The 19,243-nt window shown below is 39.6% G+C and overlaps 1 protein-coding gene across 4 annotated transcripts in view; it reads left to right on the top strand.

The window, feature by feature from the left end:
* Positions 1 to 19,243, top strand: part of ADAMTS9 (ADAM metallopeptidase with thrombospondin type 1 motif 9) — a 197,544-nt gene that overhangs the window by 99,837 nt on the left and 78,464 nt on the right. For all 4 annotated transcript variants that reach the window (XR_012678594.1, XM_075183375.1, XM_075183374.1 and 1 more), the window contains 12 exons: positions 516 to 682; positions 782 to 911; positions 4,139 to 4,265; positions 4,348 to 4,558; positions 5,726 to 5,890; positions 6,492 to 6,656; positions 7,824 to 7,943; positions 9,585 to 9,674; positions 12,193 to 12,360; positions 14,749 to 15,042; positions 15,708 to 15,869; positions 16,828 to 17,004. Coding sequence is in view for 3 of the 4 variants with exons in the window: in XM_075183375.1 (XP_075039476.1) it covers positions 516 to 682; positions 782 to 911; positions 4,139 to 4,265; positions 4,348 to 4,558; positions 5,726 to 5,890; positions 6,492 to 6,656; positions 7,824 to 7,943; positions 9,585 to 9,674; positions 12,193 to 12,360; positions 14,749 to 15,042; positions 15,708 to 15,869; positions 16,828 to 17,004 (1,976 nt within the window). In the remaining variant the exon portion in view is untranslated. The remainder of the gene's footprint in view (positions 1 to 515; positions 683 to 781; positions 912 to 4,138; positions 4,266 to 4,347; positions 4,559 to 5,725; positions 5,891 to 6,491; positions 6,657 to 7,823; positions 7,944 to 9,584; positions 9,675 to 12,192; positions 12,361 to 14,748; positions 15,043 to 15,707; positions 15,870 to 16,827; positions 17,005 to 19,243) is intronic.

The raw sequence follows: 19,243 nt of genomic DNA, 5'->3' as shown, positions 1-19,243 counted from the left end.
AGCGCCTCTTGTGGCCAAAGTCACTATTAACGTGGAAAATGGAATCATTGTAGACTTTACACAGTGGTTACTTTTAAGCAACACTTCTACCCTTGTTTGGTGCAGCAAGAATAGTTGTACAAAACATGTTTTGTTTTTAATATGGTAAGTTAATAGATTGTATATATTCCACCAAGCAACTAATAGGTTTTAAAGAGGAACAAAAAAACAATCCACACGTGTGCACGGACAAAGACACAAACATAGTCATGTTATGTAGGAAGCAAGACAAGAAATGTATTTTGTCAGTGGTAGAATGCAGGAAATTGAGTTTTCTTTTGAACTTTGAACTGAATTTGGAATTTAATTAATGTAATGGCTTACATTATATCTCACTGATTGGTATCTGTCCAAGGGTTAAAATAAATTCCCTAACTGCAGATAGAAAAGAGATATCTGTAACCATTATAATATCCCCTGTGAGCTTCGCATCTGTCAAAGCATTCTCTTATATGATATTGTGTTTCTCCTCGCAGCTTTGTCAAACAGCCATGGGGAATTCCTTCTAAATGGCGACTTTGTGGTCACTATGTTCAAGAAGGAAATCAAAGTGGGGAACGCAGTGATTGAATACAGTGGGTCAGACCACGCCGTGGAAAGAATTAACTGTACGGATCGGATTGAGCAAGAAATTGTACTGCAGGTAATGGAAATCTCGCTCTAAGTAAAACTATCTGTTATGCTTTGCCGTCAAATAACTTAGTGACTGAGGGGTGTAACTATCAGCTTTTCTTTTATCTAGATATTATCAGTCGGCAATTTATATAACCCCGATGTCCGATATACTTTTAATATCCCTATTGAAGATAAACCTCAACTTTTCTATTGGAATCCCTTTGGGCCTTGGCAGGCGTGCAGTAAAATTTGCCAAGGTAAGGACTTAACGGGGCATCAGATCCCTCAGGTGCGGTCTAATAACTTACTTCATTAACATTGGATCAAGGTGCAGAATTTGCACTGCACCACAGCAGCCAATCAGCAATGAGCTTTGATCTGCCCACTGCAAGGTAGATCATGAAAGGAAGTGTTTGATTGGTTGCTTTGGTTTTGTGCAGATTTTTCACATACATTCTATGTCAGTAAATAAGCCCTATTAATGTCAATTTGTACCTACATCCATTGTGCCCAGTGAGCTATTTAGTATTATATCTACATACTGTGTTCCTTTTTCATTTTCTGTATATGTTCTTTATTTCTGGACATTTGACCCCATAAAGTATAAATGTTGTCTGCAGCCATTTTGTGTGTTTAATTGTTGTTCCAGAGAATGACATCATTGGGGCATGAGGCAGTTTGTGCCTCATATGTCCACGATCTCACTTCTTCCTCATACCTCCCAACAGTCCCGATTTTAGTGCTCTGGCCCGTTAGGAGGTATGTTCCGTTCACTGCTGCTCGGCATTTGGTGACCACGCCCTCATTGTGGTGTGGCCAGGCTCCCTGTCCCAATGTCGGAGAGTAATATGTTAGGAGGTGTGCATCCTAGTGAATTAATAAGCTGAATATTGTTGCAGCCACATAAAATGGCTGCCTCCACTGTGGTCGGCAACAGCTTTAAGCAATTTTGGCCTTTGTTAACTGGGAGCTGTGATGATGATCTTTCGCTATGGGGACTGTTGCTGTTTGCAAAAAAATATTGGCTATTTTTGAAAAGTAATAGTATTAGATGTATGTCCTGGTGCAAATAAAAGAAGGGTAGATTTTTAAGAGCCAAAGCAACATACTGTTTGTGGAGAGCCAAAACGAATACATTTTTGAGTTCTTACAGTACACATAGAAAGGTTGAGTACAAACGTTTGTATTTGTCAGAATATTATTTATCGAAGTACTCTAACAAGCTTTTCTGCTCACTGAATTTTCCAGGCATCAGAACCTGGAAAATTTTGAAATGGAGCAACATTGAGTCAGACAATTGGACAACTGTGGCTTTTGACACTCGTTCTGATCAGTATTTTATTGTTCTGCCTGGCAATCTGATACAGTGACCGCAATCTGCATGTTTATCAGGCCATTGCTGATCACTGCTGAATGTCACTAATTGATCTTATATTCAAAGTAACTTGCATTTGAAGTTTATGGGTCTTTTAAAATGTTTCCCCTCATAGTTAACAGCAGTGTCACTGTTTACTTTTGCTAAAATTATAAAGTGTTTTCTTTTATTTTTTTCCCCTTGTTTCCCCTCAATTGCCCATATGAGACGTTTGCATAATTTCCCGATCCTCTCATTGCAAACGCACTGAGCATCCCGCTGTCCGGCAGTTATCTGTAATATCGGCATCAAAGGTTGTTCTTGCTCTTGCTTCAAATAAAACACTTTTCATTGTTATTCCACAGAGCTTGTTCATCAGAGTGTCCAGCGCCTCTCTGAGTTTGATGAATGGCCCGTGCAATAACATTGAAAACGTGTCATATTATTCCGCTGGAAGATAAATAAGAACCTTTCCTCAATAGACCCCTATGGCTTTCAAGTCTTCAGGAAAATAGATCGGAGAACTTAAGCGTCACCTTCGCATTATCCCTGAAGGGAATCATATTGGTTTCAAAGACCAAATAATAGCAGATAGCATTAGCAGTCCGAGACACACACATTGAGAGCGTTCTCAGATTTAAAAGGGAAGTGCATCACAAAATGTTATTTTTTATCTCTACCTCCATCAAAAACTCTTACATCACCCATTCAGTGTAAAAGACTACTGTAGCCTGGCTATTCCAGATTCCATCCGTGACATTCTCAGGACCAGGGTTTAGCAGTGTTTTGGCGCTACTTATGTAGAACTTTTATGTATATATCATCATTTATTTATTTATATAGCGCCACTAATTCCGGAGCGCTGTCCAGAGAACTCACATCAGTCCCTGCCCCATTGGAGCTTACAGTCTAAATTCCCTAACACACACACACACAGAGACTAAGGTCAATTGGATAGCAGCCAATTAACTTACTAGTATGTTTTTGGAGAGTGGGAGGAAACCCACGCAAACACGGAGGGAACATACAAACTCCACACAGATAAGGCCATGGTCGGGAATTGAGCTCATGACCCCAGTGCTGTGAGGCAAAAGTGTTAACCACTAAGCCACAGTGCTGCCTATATATATATATATATATATATATATATATATATATATATATATATATATTGAGAGATATATAGATATAGATATATATATAGAGATATATATATATATATATATCAAACAAAATCTTTAAGCCCAGAGCGCTTAATTATATAGTATGAAAAAAAATAAAGATAATACTTATATTGTAGTAGGCAGCTCCCCGGTCATTCAACACCTGTCTGCAAGTGTCAGACCTAGTAATTGGAACACAAAAAGACAGGGGGCGCCAACATAGTGCATTACAATAATTTAAAAATGCAGTTACAACTCCAAAGATAGGTTTTATCCGTACCAGATGGTACGGATAAAACCTATCTTTGGAGTTGTAACTGCATTTTTAAATTATTGTAATGCACTATGTTGGCGCCCCCTGTCTTTTTGTGTTCCAATATATATATATATATATATATATATATATATATATATATATATATGATATATATATATATGTATATATATATATATATATATATATATATATATATATATATATATATATATATATATATATATATATATATAGGCATTCATTTTTAGCAGTGATGAGCTGAGAAAGACTTTTGCCTACATATGGGCATACCGTTATTTTTTATATTTGCATACGGTTGAAATGACTAGGAGAAGGACATTTCAGAATAGCCTGAATTGACAAATCTTTGTCTCGTCCAAAAAGGCATATATAGAATTAGAAATGACCAAATATTGATGATAAATATCAGCCAAGAAAAATCAGACATGGTGGGAAGGATAGGGGAAAAGGGTGTAACAAGATTGGTCCAAAAGTGGACAGCCCCTTTAGGACGAGTGCACAGGACTTTAAATTACTGATCAAGTTAAAAGGAAAATGAATTGATCATTGCTAATATTGGTCTGTGTTCCACTTCTTTCAACCCTAAATGTCATAACTGAAGTATAAGGCACAGACCAATCATTGGCTCTTGCATATAATGAAAAGGTATATATATATATGTTTCGTCAGGGGAACAGAAAAGGAAACCAGTATGCACAAGGGACTCCGATCAATTGGTGGTCTCAGATCAAAGATGTGATCGAATTCCTCAACCTGAGCTAATTACTGAGCCCTGTAACACTGACTGTGAATTAAGGTAATTTATACTGCGATCAATATTCCGTAGTATCTGTTCTTCACCATCACATCCAGCAAACACTAACGGCAACATTTCATAGGTGGCACGTGGCAAGAAAGAGCGAGTGCACCCCCCAGTGTGGCCCTGGTGTCCGAACCATCGATTTCTTCTGTGAAAAGTACATAAAATCGGAAGGAAAGATGGAGAAGGTGGACGAGCGGTTTTGCGGTGGTCTACAGAAGCCCAACAGCAAGGAGAAATGTTACGTGGACTGTAACATTGTAGGATGGAGCTACTCGGACTGGTCAGAAGTTAGTATTGTCCAATCAAGTCAGACATATAAAGGAAGAAGCCTATAGAATATTTGGAAACTTTTTTTAAGGGACATACATTAAAGTCTGAATTTGAATTTATGTATACACTATATAACACAAGATAATTCCGCCACAATCTAACAAAACTTGTATTTGTATCTTTTGCAAATCTAGACATGAAATAATGCATGACTTTTGTATGTAAATTAGTTATGTGTCTCATTTCCCTTACACTGGACAATAGGCTGCACTTTCAATCTATGGAGAAGATAGGATAACCTTATTTCTGCTTATCTGACAATAACCAGTTTAGACATTGGGAGTATATTTATCAAACCTTCGAAAAAGGAAAAGTGGAAGTGTTGCCTCTAGCACCCAATCATATTCTAGCTATCACTTATCTTGTGCGTTCTAGAAAATGATAACTAGATCCATACCTCCCAGCCGCCCCAATTTAGGCGGGGCAGTCCCAATTTGAAGGCTCTGTCATCAATGGGAAAGTTGGGAAGTGTTGTCTGTTCACTGCAGCGGTGAATGGCGGCAATGTCGGTGTTTGGAGGGGAGGAGAGATCTGGGCAGCTCATCTTCATGTGGCCACGCCCCCTGTCCCGAGGTCACCAACCCAAATGTCGAGTTATGAGAATCGAATTGGTTGCTATGGGCAACATCTAGACCTCCTCCAGGTTTTCATAGGTCTCCAGCTGGAGAGGCGTTCTAGCATAAGGCGAGTACAGTAAGGACATGTTCTCGAAATTGCAAGCGGATGGACAGCGAAAAAAAGGCACATATACGACTGTGAAAGCCATATAGTTTGCAGGTTGTCTCGGGCAGGTGTAAATAGCGAATGATAATGCTGAATGACGGTCTCCGGCGCTTGGGAACCGTTTGTGATTAAGTTATGTGAATATACTTTTTTTTATGTCTGGCTTTCTTGAGTGTGCAATTCGCCCATTGTCGGAAAAATCTACATCTGACCCTAAGTGTTTGAATAATTACTACATCATTACACTTACCTCATTAGTCTGTTATCGGTCTCATAAATTAAACTAATATAAACTTTGGAAACCTTCTGCCGATTGTTCCATCTTGATATTCCAAATGACGCACTTGCTAGCACCATTTGAACACATTTTTATAACAAGCCGGTTCTCTCTTCCCGCACAGTGCTCTAAAAGTTGCGGTACTGGGACCAGGAGACGTAGTGCTAAGTGTGTGAATTCCTTCCATAATACCGTTGATGACACCAAGTGCAGCCATCAGGAGAAGTCAACAGAGCAGCGATGCGGTGATGTCCTGTGTCCACAGTGGAAGACAGACGACTGGTCAGATGTAAGTGTAAAACCATCATGTCTAGTATAACATTACCTCTGCAAAGCCAAGTTAAACCTCTGCCATTGTTACTCTCTAGACCTATAGAATCTAAGTATGAGCAGATAGGTAGGTTTGATACAGGGTGTCGACAATAGATGGGGATGCAGTGGCTACGACTCCCGAAGTTCCCAGAGGCCCACAATCTGCTCTCGTGGCCCCAACCTGCAATTCTGCCACCGTAGGCCAAGGACTATGTGGTTTTTCCACAGATAAACACCTAACCATGTAATTTAATGACTCTTTTGATGCTTTCTTGTCGACCATCTATTGTGGTGCCTTAGTCCCACCAACAGTGGGCCAAAACCCTTGTAGATTCTATAGGTAACCATGTCTGGAGAATACAAGTCCTTGGCAGAGTCTTCATGAGCGATGCCCACCATTGTTCTACTAAGAGGAGAGCAGGGCTGGGTGAAAAATGGTGGAAACTCCTTTTAAACATTCCCCATGGGTAAAACTGTGACCGTCATCAGACAACAAGATAGTAGTCATCAAATAGTAATGATACGCAGGGGTGACATATGGAGACAGATTGTCTCTTATGGATTGTCATCTTTTGCAGTGCCTGGTAACTTGCGGAAAGGGTCACAAACATCGGCAGACATGGTGCCAGTTTGGAGAAGGCCGAGTGAATGACAGATTTTGCGATCTTGACACGAAGCCGGTTTCGGTCCAAAACTGTCAGCAACAGGAATGTGCGTCATGGCAAGTCGGTCTATGGGGACAGGTACAATCTTTTCAGTCTTGGTTTCTTTGTAAAATGTGCTACTAAATCAAATTTGCACATTTGTCTGTGTTGGTTTGTTTTTCATTTATTTTAGTCTTAATATTACTATTATTATTGTTATAATTATTATTTCACTTTAGCTATCATAGAGGTCAACCACTATCCATGTTTCAGCCTCATGAGACTTACTGTTAGCAGGATGGTGTATTAATAGTCATCATCATCATCATCATTTATTTATATAGCGCCACTAATTACTCAGCGCTGTACATAGAACTCATTCACATCAGTCCCTGTCCCATTGGAGCTTACAGTCTAAATTCCCTAATATAGACACACTCACACACAGACACAGACAGACAGGGAGACAGACAAAGAGGGAGGGACTAGAGTCAATTTTGATAGCAGCCAATTAACCTACCAGTATGTTTTTGGAGTGTGGGGGGAAACCGGAGCACCCGGAGGAAACCCACGCAAACACAGGGAGAACATACAAACTCCTCACAGATAAGGCCATGGTCGGGAATTGAACTCATGACCCCAGTGCTGGGAGGCAGAAGTGCTAACCACTAAGCCACTGTGCTTATTGCTGCTCCACAGAAGTGTGCCACCTAATCATCATCATCATCATCATCATTTATTTATATAGCGCCAACATATTCCGTAGCGCTTTACAATTGGGGACAAACGTAATAAACTAATAAACAAACTGGGTAAAACAGACAAAGAGGTGAGAGGCCCTGCTCGCAAGCTTACAATCTATGGATCACCTAATGTATTAAATGCATTTAAAAACCAACATCGGATGACTTTGTATATACTCTACACTGATTATTAATCTGCTTCTGTAGAGGCCAATGCAGGATCTGGCTATTTTCTCCGTGTACTAATGCCACATGTTAGGATTAGTGATTTATAAATCAAGTTTACATCTGAAATCCACATACCAGTGTTATTTGAGATTCTTTACTTATACATTAGAAGGCAGCGAATGAAGCATGTAATCCTAGCCAGTAGGTTAGACGGTTGACCTACATAGTAAATGAAATGGGTCAAGCAGAAAAAATACTTATACATTTTCTTAAATGGCTCTGAAATGCTTAAATATTTTCCCCTGAATACATAGAATGGACGTATAGTCAGCGCGCCTTTATTTGCCCATTTTAGTGTACAGCAGCGTGTGGCGCCGGTTATCAGATGAGAGCGGTGAAATGCGTGGTGGGTGCTTACGGGGTAGTGGTCGACGACAGTGAATGCAACGCAGCGACTCGACCCACGGACACACAGGTGAGATTCACCACCTTTGTCACATATCTGTCATTTATTTTGAACTAAAGATGACTGTTTTTTGTTATTTACAGCAGAATGAGGAACTAAGGGCCAGAGTCATTAAGGAGAGTAAAGCATAAAAAAAGGAGTAACTTTGCACCTGGACAAAACCATGTTGCATTGGAGGGGGAGGTAAATTTAAAATGTGGGGACAGATGTATAGTTGGGGTAGGGCATGTCCTAGATCAACTTTAAATTTCAGTGTAAAAATAAAGCTATCAAGTATTTGTGTGTTACATGAAAAAACAGCCAGTATTTAACTTATGTGCAAAATATTATTATTATTATTATCTTTGACTTATAAGGTGCCACAAAGGGTCCGCAGCGCCGTAGGTTACATATACAGAAAACAGAACCAAGACACAACATGATACAAAAATATATACAAACACAGGTGACAGGGTAAAGCAAATCAGATTATATCTGGGACAGATAATGAAAGGGATGGTAGAAATCAGCAAGAAGAAGGACAAAGCTTAAGAAGACAGGGAAAACAGGGCTAGGGAAGCGGGCCAAGAGGTACAGAGGGTGATGGAATAATAGAAGTAGCACACAAGGAAAGAGGGCCCTGCTCATGAGAGCTTACATCCTAATGGGGAGGGGGAGACCCAAATAGGGTGGTACTAACTGGGGGAGAGAGCCAGGACAAGGAAGTTAGGAGGAGGACTGATAGACTTGAATAAAGAAATGAGTCTTGAGGGCACGCTTGAAGCCGTTGAGAGTAGATGCTAACCTGATGGAACGTGGAAGATCGTTCCACAGCAGGGGAGCAGCCCGGGCAAAGTCCTGAACACGAGAGTGAGAGAGTGAAATAATAAACTAATTTGCACCCCTTGCATTGTAACATGGTTTGTCCAGGTGCAAACCTACTCCTATTTTTGCTTTGCTCTCCTTAATGACTCATGCCCAAAAAGTATATTAAATACAGTACGTAAACTCCATGATTGAGGCAACTTTTGATCCCTAGAGCAGTACTACTCCAAGTACGAGTTTTAAGTTCTCCATTTGTGATCGGCAGCTGCCCATAAAAATCTTGCTCAAAGTGTGCAGAAAGAACATACACTGAATCTGCAGGCTGAGCAGTTTTATATGCTGAAGCCATAACAGTGATATAAATAGGATAGCTACAGCTACATGCCAGGAATACAGGGATAAACACCATAAATGATTCTCCATAATTCAGTTCTGTTAGGTTCCATCATCCAACCCACTTTCTAATGAGCATGTCTAATACAAAATATCCATGATAAGAGCCAAGCAGCGGTTAGCATTATTATGGAAATGTTTATTACGGTGTCATAGACATAATAGAACGAACTGATAAAAGGTGACTAAAACTTTAGTCTACTCACAATACTTGGAATATCAAGAAAGTAATTATTCCAAGTGAAAGATCTAATTTGACAATTTGAGATGTAAACCGTTCTGTGAAAGCCAGGCTGCGTAGGAGCCCTACACTTGGCCCCATTTTGCATCCCAAAGTGAGGAGACCGCGACTGACATCAGCAGGCGGCCTCCAACGTCGCTTCTTAGCAACAAGTTCAAAAAGGCATTAATTATGGCAAGGAAGCTGCTAACAAACCAAACTGATTTTGACAGGACTGTGAAACAGCTGCGTGCCCGGGCATCCCAGAAACCAAACAGATTGTCGACAGCAAGACACAGTGGAGATTTGGATCTTGGACACCTGTAAGTGCATATTACTAATATATTACTTCCTCTACCATTCTCCCTCTCATTTAGGCATATCTGCTCGCTGGATTCTGCGTCAGCTCTTGGGCACGTGCATGAGATTTTTGCTATTTACGGCTGATTGATGTCTTGATTTTACTGCATAAGCACAAAGGATTATTTTCTGATTCTCTGCTTAGCATCACAGACGCACCGTTCTCGGGGCCATGTGCTGAATGTTTTAATCTAGCTGTATAGATTTGACCTAATGAAAGGAAAATACTACGGTATTGCCATACCAGCCTTTGAACAGCCAGACTGAGGACACGTCATGGAATGTGTGTCGTTGTTTCATATGCTTGTGTTACTGATGAACCAATCATCATGTCTGATTTATATTTAATAAGTTTGCTTGTGTTATATTTTAATTAAAAAAAAAGATTATTTTCATCCCTTTGTAGGACAGCAGCATTGTAATACATGGCTTGTTTGAAGCATTAGTCAATCAGTAGTCACACTTCTCAAACTCCTGTTACAGAAGTGTTATGAGCGTCTAGTTGCTATCCAATAATGATTGTCCACTTCCAGCTATGTGGTTCCAAAGCACAATTCGATTTATTAGCCAAAAGTAGCAGAATAACAATTGAGAATGAAATAAGTACAGCCGTTACTTATCGCAGGCGCTCTGTATCCAGTGTACAGTCATTCAGGTCTGAAGGCTGTGGTCAAGTAGACTGAACACTGGTCCCAGAGCTCCCACTTATATACAGTCAGTGATACATTGAAAACAATACAGATGATGTGGCTTGCTTCCATAGGTTCAGGCTACAGGAGGGTCCAGTGCAATGCATTTCATTGGCCAGTTCAAACGATAATATCCAAGGGTGGAGGTCAGCTCTCCTGGAGATGCATTCCAATCTTCCCGCCAAGAACTGGTTTAAAGTGGTCTATTTGCACTACACAGACAATATCATTCTAATTATTTATTTCCTATAATCTTTAACTTCCATACGCAAGGTGCGATCCGTTCGGCGATTGAACCGGACATCTGCGAATAAATTGAGGATTAGAATATACCAGACATGATATGTTTCCTGTGACCTGAACCTTGGATATCACTAACGTGTATATCAACCATAAACATCGCTACATTTCAACATACATAACTATGTGTTGCAACTACATTTAATATGAGCTAATTACAAGTGTATGTGTGCATGTAAATGCGCGTGTAAGTGTTTGCCATGTGTTGCGGTTAATTACACTCCTCCATGCCGTAGTCTGCTATACGCATAATTTCAGACAAAGACAATCAAGTTGTTAGATATTAATTGAAATGACTATATCCAATTATCTGACTTCGACAGAAGCTATTGCCGGTATGCAGTTTGTAGCTAGTCTTCAGCTAGTGCCTACTTTCAAATAGCAATTATATCTCCTTAAAGGGGTTGTTTCCCTTCTATTTAGCTAGATCCCTTCCACCATAAAGCCCTTTATCGACTTCCTTCTCCCTCTGAATCTCACTGTTAACTGCATTCGGTTTTGTTAGAGCCACGTTGACACATCTGAGCCGGAGATTCAAACATCCAGCTAGGATTGTCCTCCTGTATGTGCCAGCTGATTGGATCGGGGTCACAGCCAATCCTAACACACTGCTCATATATGACCTAAAAAGCTCATGACAGTAAGCGAATATCAGGTCTTTAGTTCACGTGACATATTTATTACATTGTTATATTTCTGTGTAAAGTGCAGCTGCTTGGAGGTAAAGGCAAACCATTGAATTGGTCGAGGTTGGTAATTTTAGGAAGGGGGGGCTCTAAGGGTCAGTCATGCCCTAAATTGGGAACTCTCCCCAAAATGAGCACTCTCCTCCCTTTGAAGCTCACTTATGTGCCTCAGGCTACCGCATAAAATCAAATTTTTGGCCACAAAACTTAGAAGGAGCAAAAATTTTGCACACCTGTCGTTGACCCCCTGTTGACTCCCTAAGCCATGCACTTTCCATAAAAACAGCTGAAGCAATAAAATAAACACATGTGATCCCAAACCTGTATTTAGCAGGTGGGAGTGCACATTTGTGAGTGAGCGCTCCTCTCTATGTAACCTGCACCACTGCTCCATGTGACAGCCCCTAGGTATCGCGGCTCCAGAGAGTGGATACATGTATTTTGACTGTTTGATTGAGCCTTGTCTTTTGTGAATTTTGAATGTGTTGATGTTTGTAGACAAAGAATATATGCAGAGGAAAGAACTGGATCTTAAAATATTATGTGCAATACAAATTTTTATCAATGCCACCCTTGGCAATCACTATAATTAGTGCACATTAAGGGAAATAGTCTGAAAGCCGTTCTCATTCATTTATAAGACCACTTTTCATTTCATTTGGTCTCTAAAAATAGAATTTTATCACCCTGTAGCGGAAAGTTTAGAAGAAAAAGGAAATCTATATTTTACAAAAAGTAGACTCTTGTTTGAGGCATCTAGGGAATAATTCATGCTGTTTCCTGATCACCTTTTCAATATCTCCCAGTGCTCAGCAACTTGTGGAAAAGGGACAAGAATGAGATATGTCAGTTGCCGAGACGACCAAGGCTCGGTGGCGGATGAAGCCGCTTGCTCGCACCTGCCAAAGCCCTCCGCGACTGAAGTGTGTACGGTGACGCCCTGCGGACAGTGGAAAGCCCTGGAGTGGAGTTCTGTAAGTGTTGGGCTTCACAGGGCCATTTGTTTGTTAACGGTTGTGAAAGTAAATTTGTGGCCTAATCAATATTAATGGGAATTCAGCCTTTCAATTCACTAGAAAAACAAGTTGGATGGGTGAACGTTGCTTCATACAGAGGTGCTTTCTGATACATCATTTTGCTTTCATCAGTAGGACAGGGGCCTGACATCCTAACTCCTCAGTGCTATTGGGGACCCTGCTCCTTCCAATATGTGGCTCTCAGTCTGTGGCTTCATGCTGCCTCCATTCCCCTCCTCATATCATATCACTGCCCTAGTTACATGCAGCGCTGACCTCACTAGCACATCACTCATCTCCTGACATACTCTGTGCTGCTGGGGGACCCTGCCCATTCCACTATATAACGCTCAGTATGTGATTTCCTGTTGCCTCCATCCTCTTCTTCATATCATATCACTGCCCCTGTCACATGCAGCCCTGTCCTCACTAACACATCACTCATATCCTGATATACTCTGTGCCGCTGGGGGACCTTGCCCATTCCACTATATAACTCTCAGTCTGTGGCTTCCTGCTGCCTCCATTTCCATCTTTACATCATGTCACTGTCCCTGTCACACACAGCACTGTCCTCACTAGTACATCACTGATCTCCTGACATACTCTGTGCTGCTGGGGGACCCTGCCCATTCCACTATATAACGCTCAGTATGTGATTTCCTGTTGCCTCCATTCTCCTTTTTATATCATGTCACTGCCCCTGTCACATGCAGCCCTGTCCTCACACATCACTCATATCCTGATATACTCTGTGCTGCTGGGGGACCCTGCCCATTCCACTATATAAAGCTCAGTATGTGATTTCTTGTTGCCTCCATCCTCTTCTTCATATCATATCACTGCCCCTGTCACATGCAGCCCTGTCCTCACTAACACATCACTCATCCCCTGACATACTCTGTGCTGCTGGGGGACCCTGCCCATTCCACTATATAACTCTCAGTATGTGATTTCCTGTTGCCTCCATCCTCTTTTTTATATCATGTCACTGCCCCTGTCACATGCAGCCCTGTCCTCACTAACACATCACTCATATCCTGATATACTCTGTGCTGCTGGGGGACCCTGTCCTCCCACTATATAACTCTCAGCCTGTGGCTTCCTGCTGCCTCCATTTCCATCTTTACATCATGTCACTGCCCCTGTCACGCACAGCACTGTCCTCACTAGTACATCACTGCTCTCCTGACATACTCTGTGCTGCTGGGGGACCCTGTCCTCCCACTATATAACTCTCAGTCTGTGGCTTCCAGCTGTCTCAAATTCCCTCTTTACATCACACACAGCACTGTCCTCACTAGCACATCACTCATCTCCTAATATACTCTGTGCTGCAGGGGACCCTGCCCATTCCACTATATAACTCTCAGTCTGTGGCTTCCTGCTGCCTCCATCCTCCTCACATCATGTTACTGCCCCGTCACATGCAGCCCTGTCCTCATTTACATAATCACACTTGCTTATCTCCTGCTGCTGTGACCATTTAGCTGTTCTCATTGGCCACACTTTGACCATTCCGTTGATCTGATTGGCTAATAAACAGGGAACACACTAATGAGCAGGAGAGAAAAACTGAATACAATAAAGTGCTCAGACCTTAGTGAAATGCACCGTATTTAGTGGTCATATCTCAGTGATGGCACGATTGGGTAAGCCTCTGCAATGTCTGTCTCCATTGTGCGTAAGTAATGGTCCACAAGGGAAAACTATTGCATTTATTAATGTCAATGTAATCATTTGTGCTGATGAGGATACTATAATGTCAGCTGTGACTTTACCTTCTGTTTTGTGCCATTGTCATGTAATATATTTGTATCATGATCCCCTCAATGTCAGCACTTTATAAATAACCAATACTGATTATACAACCCCTACAACAGACTTACAGAGGGCATGAACAATGTGTATGAAAATATGGCAAACTTGGCACCCTGTCCCACATTTGATGGTCCTGTCCGAAACTGCTCCCCATTTGGGCCTCTATCCATCGCTTCATTATCACTCATCCTATTTAAGATATTGATTAAGCATAACTCCTTTTGTACCCTCTGAAGCCCAGCGTATATGTACAGCCATCATCTCATGCTCTCTCCAGTAGAACTCCCTGCTTGTTGGCCTCAATCATTTTTTGTAAAATTCAATAAAATGTTTTTTGTTTTTTTTTTAAAAAAAAAAAACATGGCAAACTTTATTTAAAAAAAAAATATTATTACTATATTGGCAAACTGGAACCAGTTTGAAAGAAAGTATGGTATAAATAATTGTAAATAAATGAATTATTGCCATTGTTTTATACCTAGTGACATTATTTTATTTTTATTTTTTTTCCATTTTTCGCTACAGTGCTCGGTGACTTGTGGCCAGGGCAAAGCAATGAGACAAGTTACATGTGTGGATTTCATTGGTCAGACAGTTGATCGAAGCGAATGTGACATTGAGGACATCCCACAGACCGACCAGGAGTGCTCTATATCCCCCTGTCACTATGTCAACCATGACTATGGAAGATCCGGTCATCCTTTCCACAACACGGACCAAGGAATACGATCGAACCCAACGCTGGCCATTCTGAACACCAACAGTGGCCGTTCTTCAGGGTCAGTGGGGAACCAGTGGAGGATAGGTCCATGGGGAGCGGTAAGTTCTAAGCACTTGTTACTTGACTTCAAGCACCATTGATAAATATTAAATGTTCTCAATATCTGTTGTTAATCCTTGTGCCGGCTCACTGATGTAACTCTCCAGTTTGTGTCTATATGAGACATTCCAGAAATTCCAATAATTTTGTCCAACGGTGCCTTAAAAACATTAATAATATTTAACACTGTACTTGATAAAAGGATTATCTGATAGTGCTTCTCCTTTCTGAATTTAAGTGAGAATCCCTCTCTTGGGACCCCACTGTTCTCTTCATATATCTAGAGTTCCAGATGTTTACTAAATGATGGAGGAGTTAAGTTCTTGAGCTTTGGAGAACTCCAGCCACTATGAACTTTCATTCAGCTAGAGCCGAGAGGTGTGTCAGTGGCGGGAGGCACCAACCAAGGTTCTCGATTATTTATTAGGTGTTGGTTAGAAAATAAGTTTAGCAATTGGTTCAGATGACCTTTTATACAGCCCTGGTCTAGCATAAGACTTATATAAGCCCTGAGAGTCACAGAGTAGCCTACAACCCAAATATTCTTCTGTTTTGCCAATTTGTTTTGCTTTCCCTTACCTCTCTACTGACTAAACAAGGATTGCTCACGTTAAGCTACTGTTTATATTATTTATTTATTAAATGCATTTATTTTTTCCCCCAGTGTTCCAGCACGTGTGCCGGCGGTTTCCAACGCCGCGTGGTGGTTTGCCAAGATGAAAATGGGTATCCGGCAGGTAACTGTGATGAGAGAAATAAACCTGCACAGCAACGGCCGTGTGAATCCGGACCGTGCCCCCAGTGGGCTTTTGGCAATTGGGGAGAGGTATGTTTCTTTTGACAACTTGATACAACAAACCTCAGTAGCACAAATATGTTGAGGTTCCTCTCTTTTTTTTGCACATAAATGGTACCAGTTTGCCCCTGTTAAAATGCTTCTATGAACCAAAAAAGAATCATTTTAAGCAGCTTACTTTACAGCTTTATTACCGCCTAGCCGTAGGCTCAGGGGCAGCTGCCTGCAGCCGTTTGTCCCAGGGCTACTCCACTTCTTTTATAGCCCCAGCTGAAAACCATGATTGCGGGTAGTGATTGGTCCTCCCACTCACATCCCCCCTCCTACGCCATTAAAAAGTTTGTCTTGAATGTTCCGGTTCTGTTGTACAGAACCGGCAGAGCCCCAAAAATAACAGCGGCATGTACAAGCTCCCGGGGCTCTGGCTAGGTGGAATGTGTCCCTGCACTTCCACTTTTTACTAGGTGTTAGTGCAGTAGTAATTGCTTTTCAAGATGTGTAGAGTAACTAAACATGTTTGATGTTGTTTTTCAATATTTTTATGCCTATCCAAAGTATGTAATGTTGCCAACTTGTAATTTCTCCCCTCCGGGAGATCCCAGAGGAGAGATCACATGGCCAGTGTTGGAGTGGGCATGGTGATGCCATCGTCTCACCCTAGCCACGTAGGGGCGATTTGCGTCATTAAGCCTCGCCTCTGTCCACAAGGATGTCAGCTCTTCCAAGAGTTTACAAGGCCTCCCCGAAATTCTGGGGCCCCCCGGGCATTACAGGAGAGTAGACTATACAACAGCTTTATAAAATTAATTATAATGCGGTATCAACTATGTGTTTTCACTTGCAGATGCTTGTTAAAAATTAAACAATAGCTAAAAATGTACTTTAAAGTAATTATAATCCACTGTTTTCAATATATATTTTAGGTTATTTATTTTAAAATTCTATCCAAACACATTTATTTCTCTTATGTACCTTCTTAACATTTTAGTGTTCGAAAAAATGTGGCGCTGGAACAAGGACAAGACTGGTGGTGTGTCAAAGACCCAATGGGGAGAGGTTTAATGACCTCAGCTGCGAAATACTCGACAAACCCCCAGATCGTGAGCAGTGTAACACACATCATTGTCCTCCAGATTCTGCATGGAATACAGGTCCTTGGAGCTCGGTATGACCATAAATATTTTTGTTTTTTGTAAAATAACGACAGATGGAATTGTATCCATCATTAATTTTTTTTATAGTACTAAGGTCTTCGATATTATAGATACAACGTTGTTTGTTTTTTTTTGAACACTGCACTTAGTGATGCTTTAGACACAATTGTCAATTTTCATATAAATCTATTTTTTTCCTCCTACGTAAACTCAGTGTCGCACCGGAATGTTTTTCCTTTGAAAAGAACGGGCTTTATTCAATAATTCATTTGACAGGATCATGTTCTGTGAAAACATGACGCATAGATTTCCACTTAAAATTTAAAGGCCTGCTAAATGTAAAATATAAGCTGAGTTATATAAAAGAGTTACCTATATTATTCACAAAGATTTAATTTGTATTTAAAAAAATTACAGGAGCTTTTAAGAAATGTAGATATTTGTGATATCTATATCGCGGGATATTTTTTCTTATACACAGCAGACATCCTGTCTGTCATCTGATTAAAAGACATGAAGAATTATACATTAATTTTACAAATTTATTTGTCATGATGACTTGTGGCTACTTTATATAAAGCAACTTGTGTTTTACATTTTGCGATACTTTAATACATTTTCCTGATTCATCCTATACAACAATTCTATGGCACTACATTCCTGACTTCACACTCATTAGTATTAAAGAAATTCCAGTAAGATATATTGGATTATTACTGTATTTGGCACAGTTTAAAATTTAAAAGTTACTATATATTTACTGGCGAAAAGAAAGCTGGTTGTAGTGTGTGATACCCAATTAAAAAAACCTCAAAAGATCAGATCCTTTTTTTAAAAAAAATAAATAAAAATAGAATAAAAATAGAATAAAAATAAAATAGATTTTTGGTATTATTATAAAAACATTTAATAAGATACAATACAAATTCAATATTCTTTAGATGTCTATATTGTAAAAATAATTAAAAAATGTAATTGCTCCCTGAACAAAACCAAATTTTTATATTTGCTTCCAAAGTGTTTTAGCGTTAAATTTAAAAAATATTACCTCAAAGACTCAGGCACTTGTCAAGCTATCAATTGTGTTTTTTTGGTCGACAAGGCAAACCTAAGAATTAGGATATATAACGTAGGTGCTATAAAGGGACGTATACTCAAATGTGTATATTCTTTTTTTATTATTATTATATTTATTTGATATATTTTTAATAGTGGCACAAGAAAATTTTAAATATTCTAACATATGAAAATACTTGTGCATATGACAAGAATATGGAAGCAACTTACATTTAAAATATAATTTACTTTTTAATGTATAGAATGTATCACATCCTACAACAAACTGTCTTTTCATTCAAAATGATGCAGGTTTTTTTTTTTAAACCAAAGTTATGTCTTTTTTGTTCTATCATATGTATTTTTTTGGTATTTTCATTTACTATGTTTTAAAAAAAAAACATTATATATTAGGCTTCATATGTAAATGTCACAATTACAATTGTATATGGTATTGTTCTATTTTGTGTGTCATTTTTTTTTTTTTACTGTGTACATTGTGGCACTTTGTGATTTTTATATACTTTGCAAAACTACAGCAATGACATTTTGGTGCTATTTTTTTATTTAATTTTATATATATGTAGCATACCCAAATATACATAAACTTTGGGGTTGTACAGATATGTAAAAAAATATCATAATTACATTTTGTAAATTATGTGAACAGAGTTCAGTGCTAAACTGCGCTGTATATTCCAGTTGCATAAAGTTTTTTGTCTGATATCGTTCTAAAGCACTTTATAAAGAGAACGGATATTTGTAATATATTGGACTCCTGTTTAGGCATTGTTTGAAAAATAATATTGCAAATATTTCTGATGATATTCCAAAGCCATTTAAATACTCTAATTGTACCTCAGTGTTTGTATATAGCCATTAAACCTACAGTATTAACATGGTATTTTGACTTTACAAGGGACAGACTTCTGGTGTACTCAAGACAAGTTAGGCTTAATAAACTTTAAATAATGCGTCTCTTCTCCAACCATCTTTTTTTTCATTTCTATTTATAATAAAATCATTGGTATGGATAGAATTATGATTTACAGCATCAGTGTAGCTTGTGAGTTGTAATATGTGAGATATTTGATAGAACTTCCATTATTACTCTATATAATTTCCCCATTTATTATAACACAAATTGGCTGCCTCCATTGAGACTTGCAGGCAAACAATATGGCTGCTTCAGCA

This window comes from Mixophyes fleayi, chromosome 8, assembly GCF_038048845.1.
Source record: "Mixophyes fleayi isolate aMixFle1 chromosome 8, aMixFle1.hap1, whole genome shotgun sequence".
NCBI lineage: Eukaryota > Metazoa > Chordata > Amphibia > Anura > Limnodynastidae > Mixophyes > Mixophyes fleayi.
This window is presented reverse-complemented; position numbering and strand designations above follow the sequence as displayed.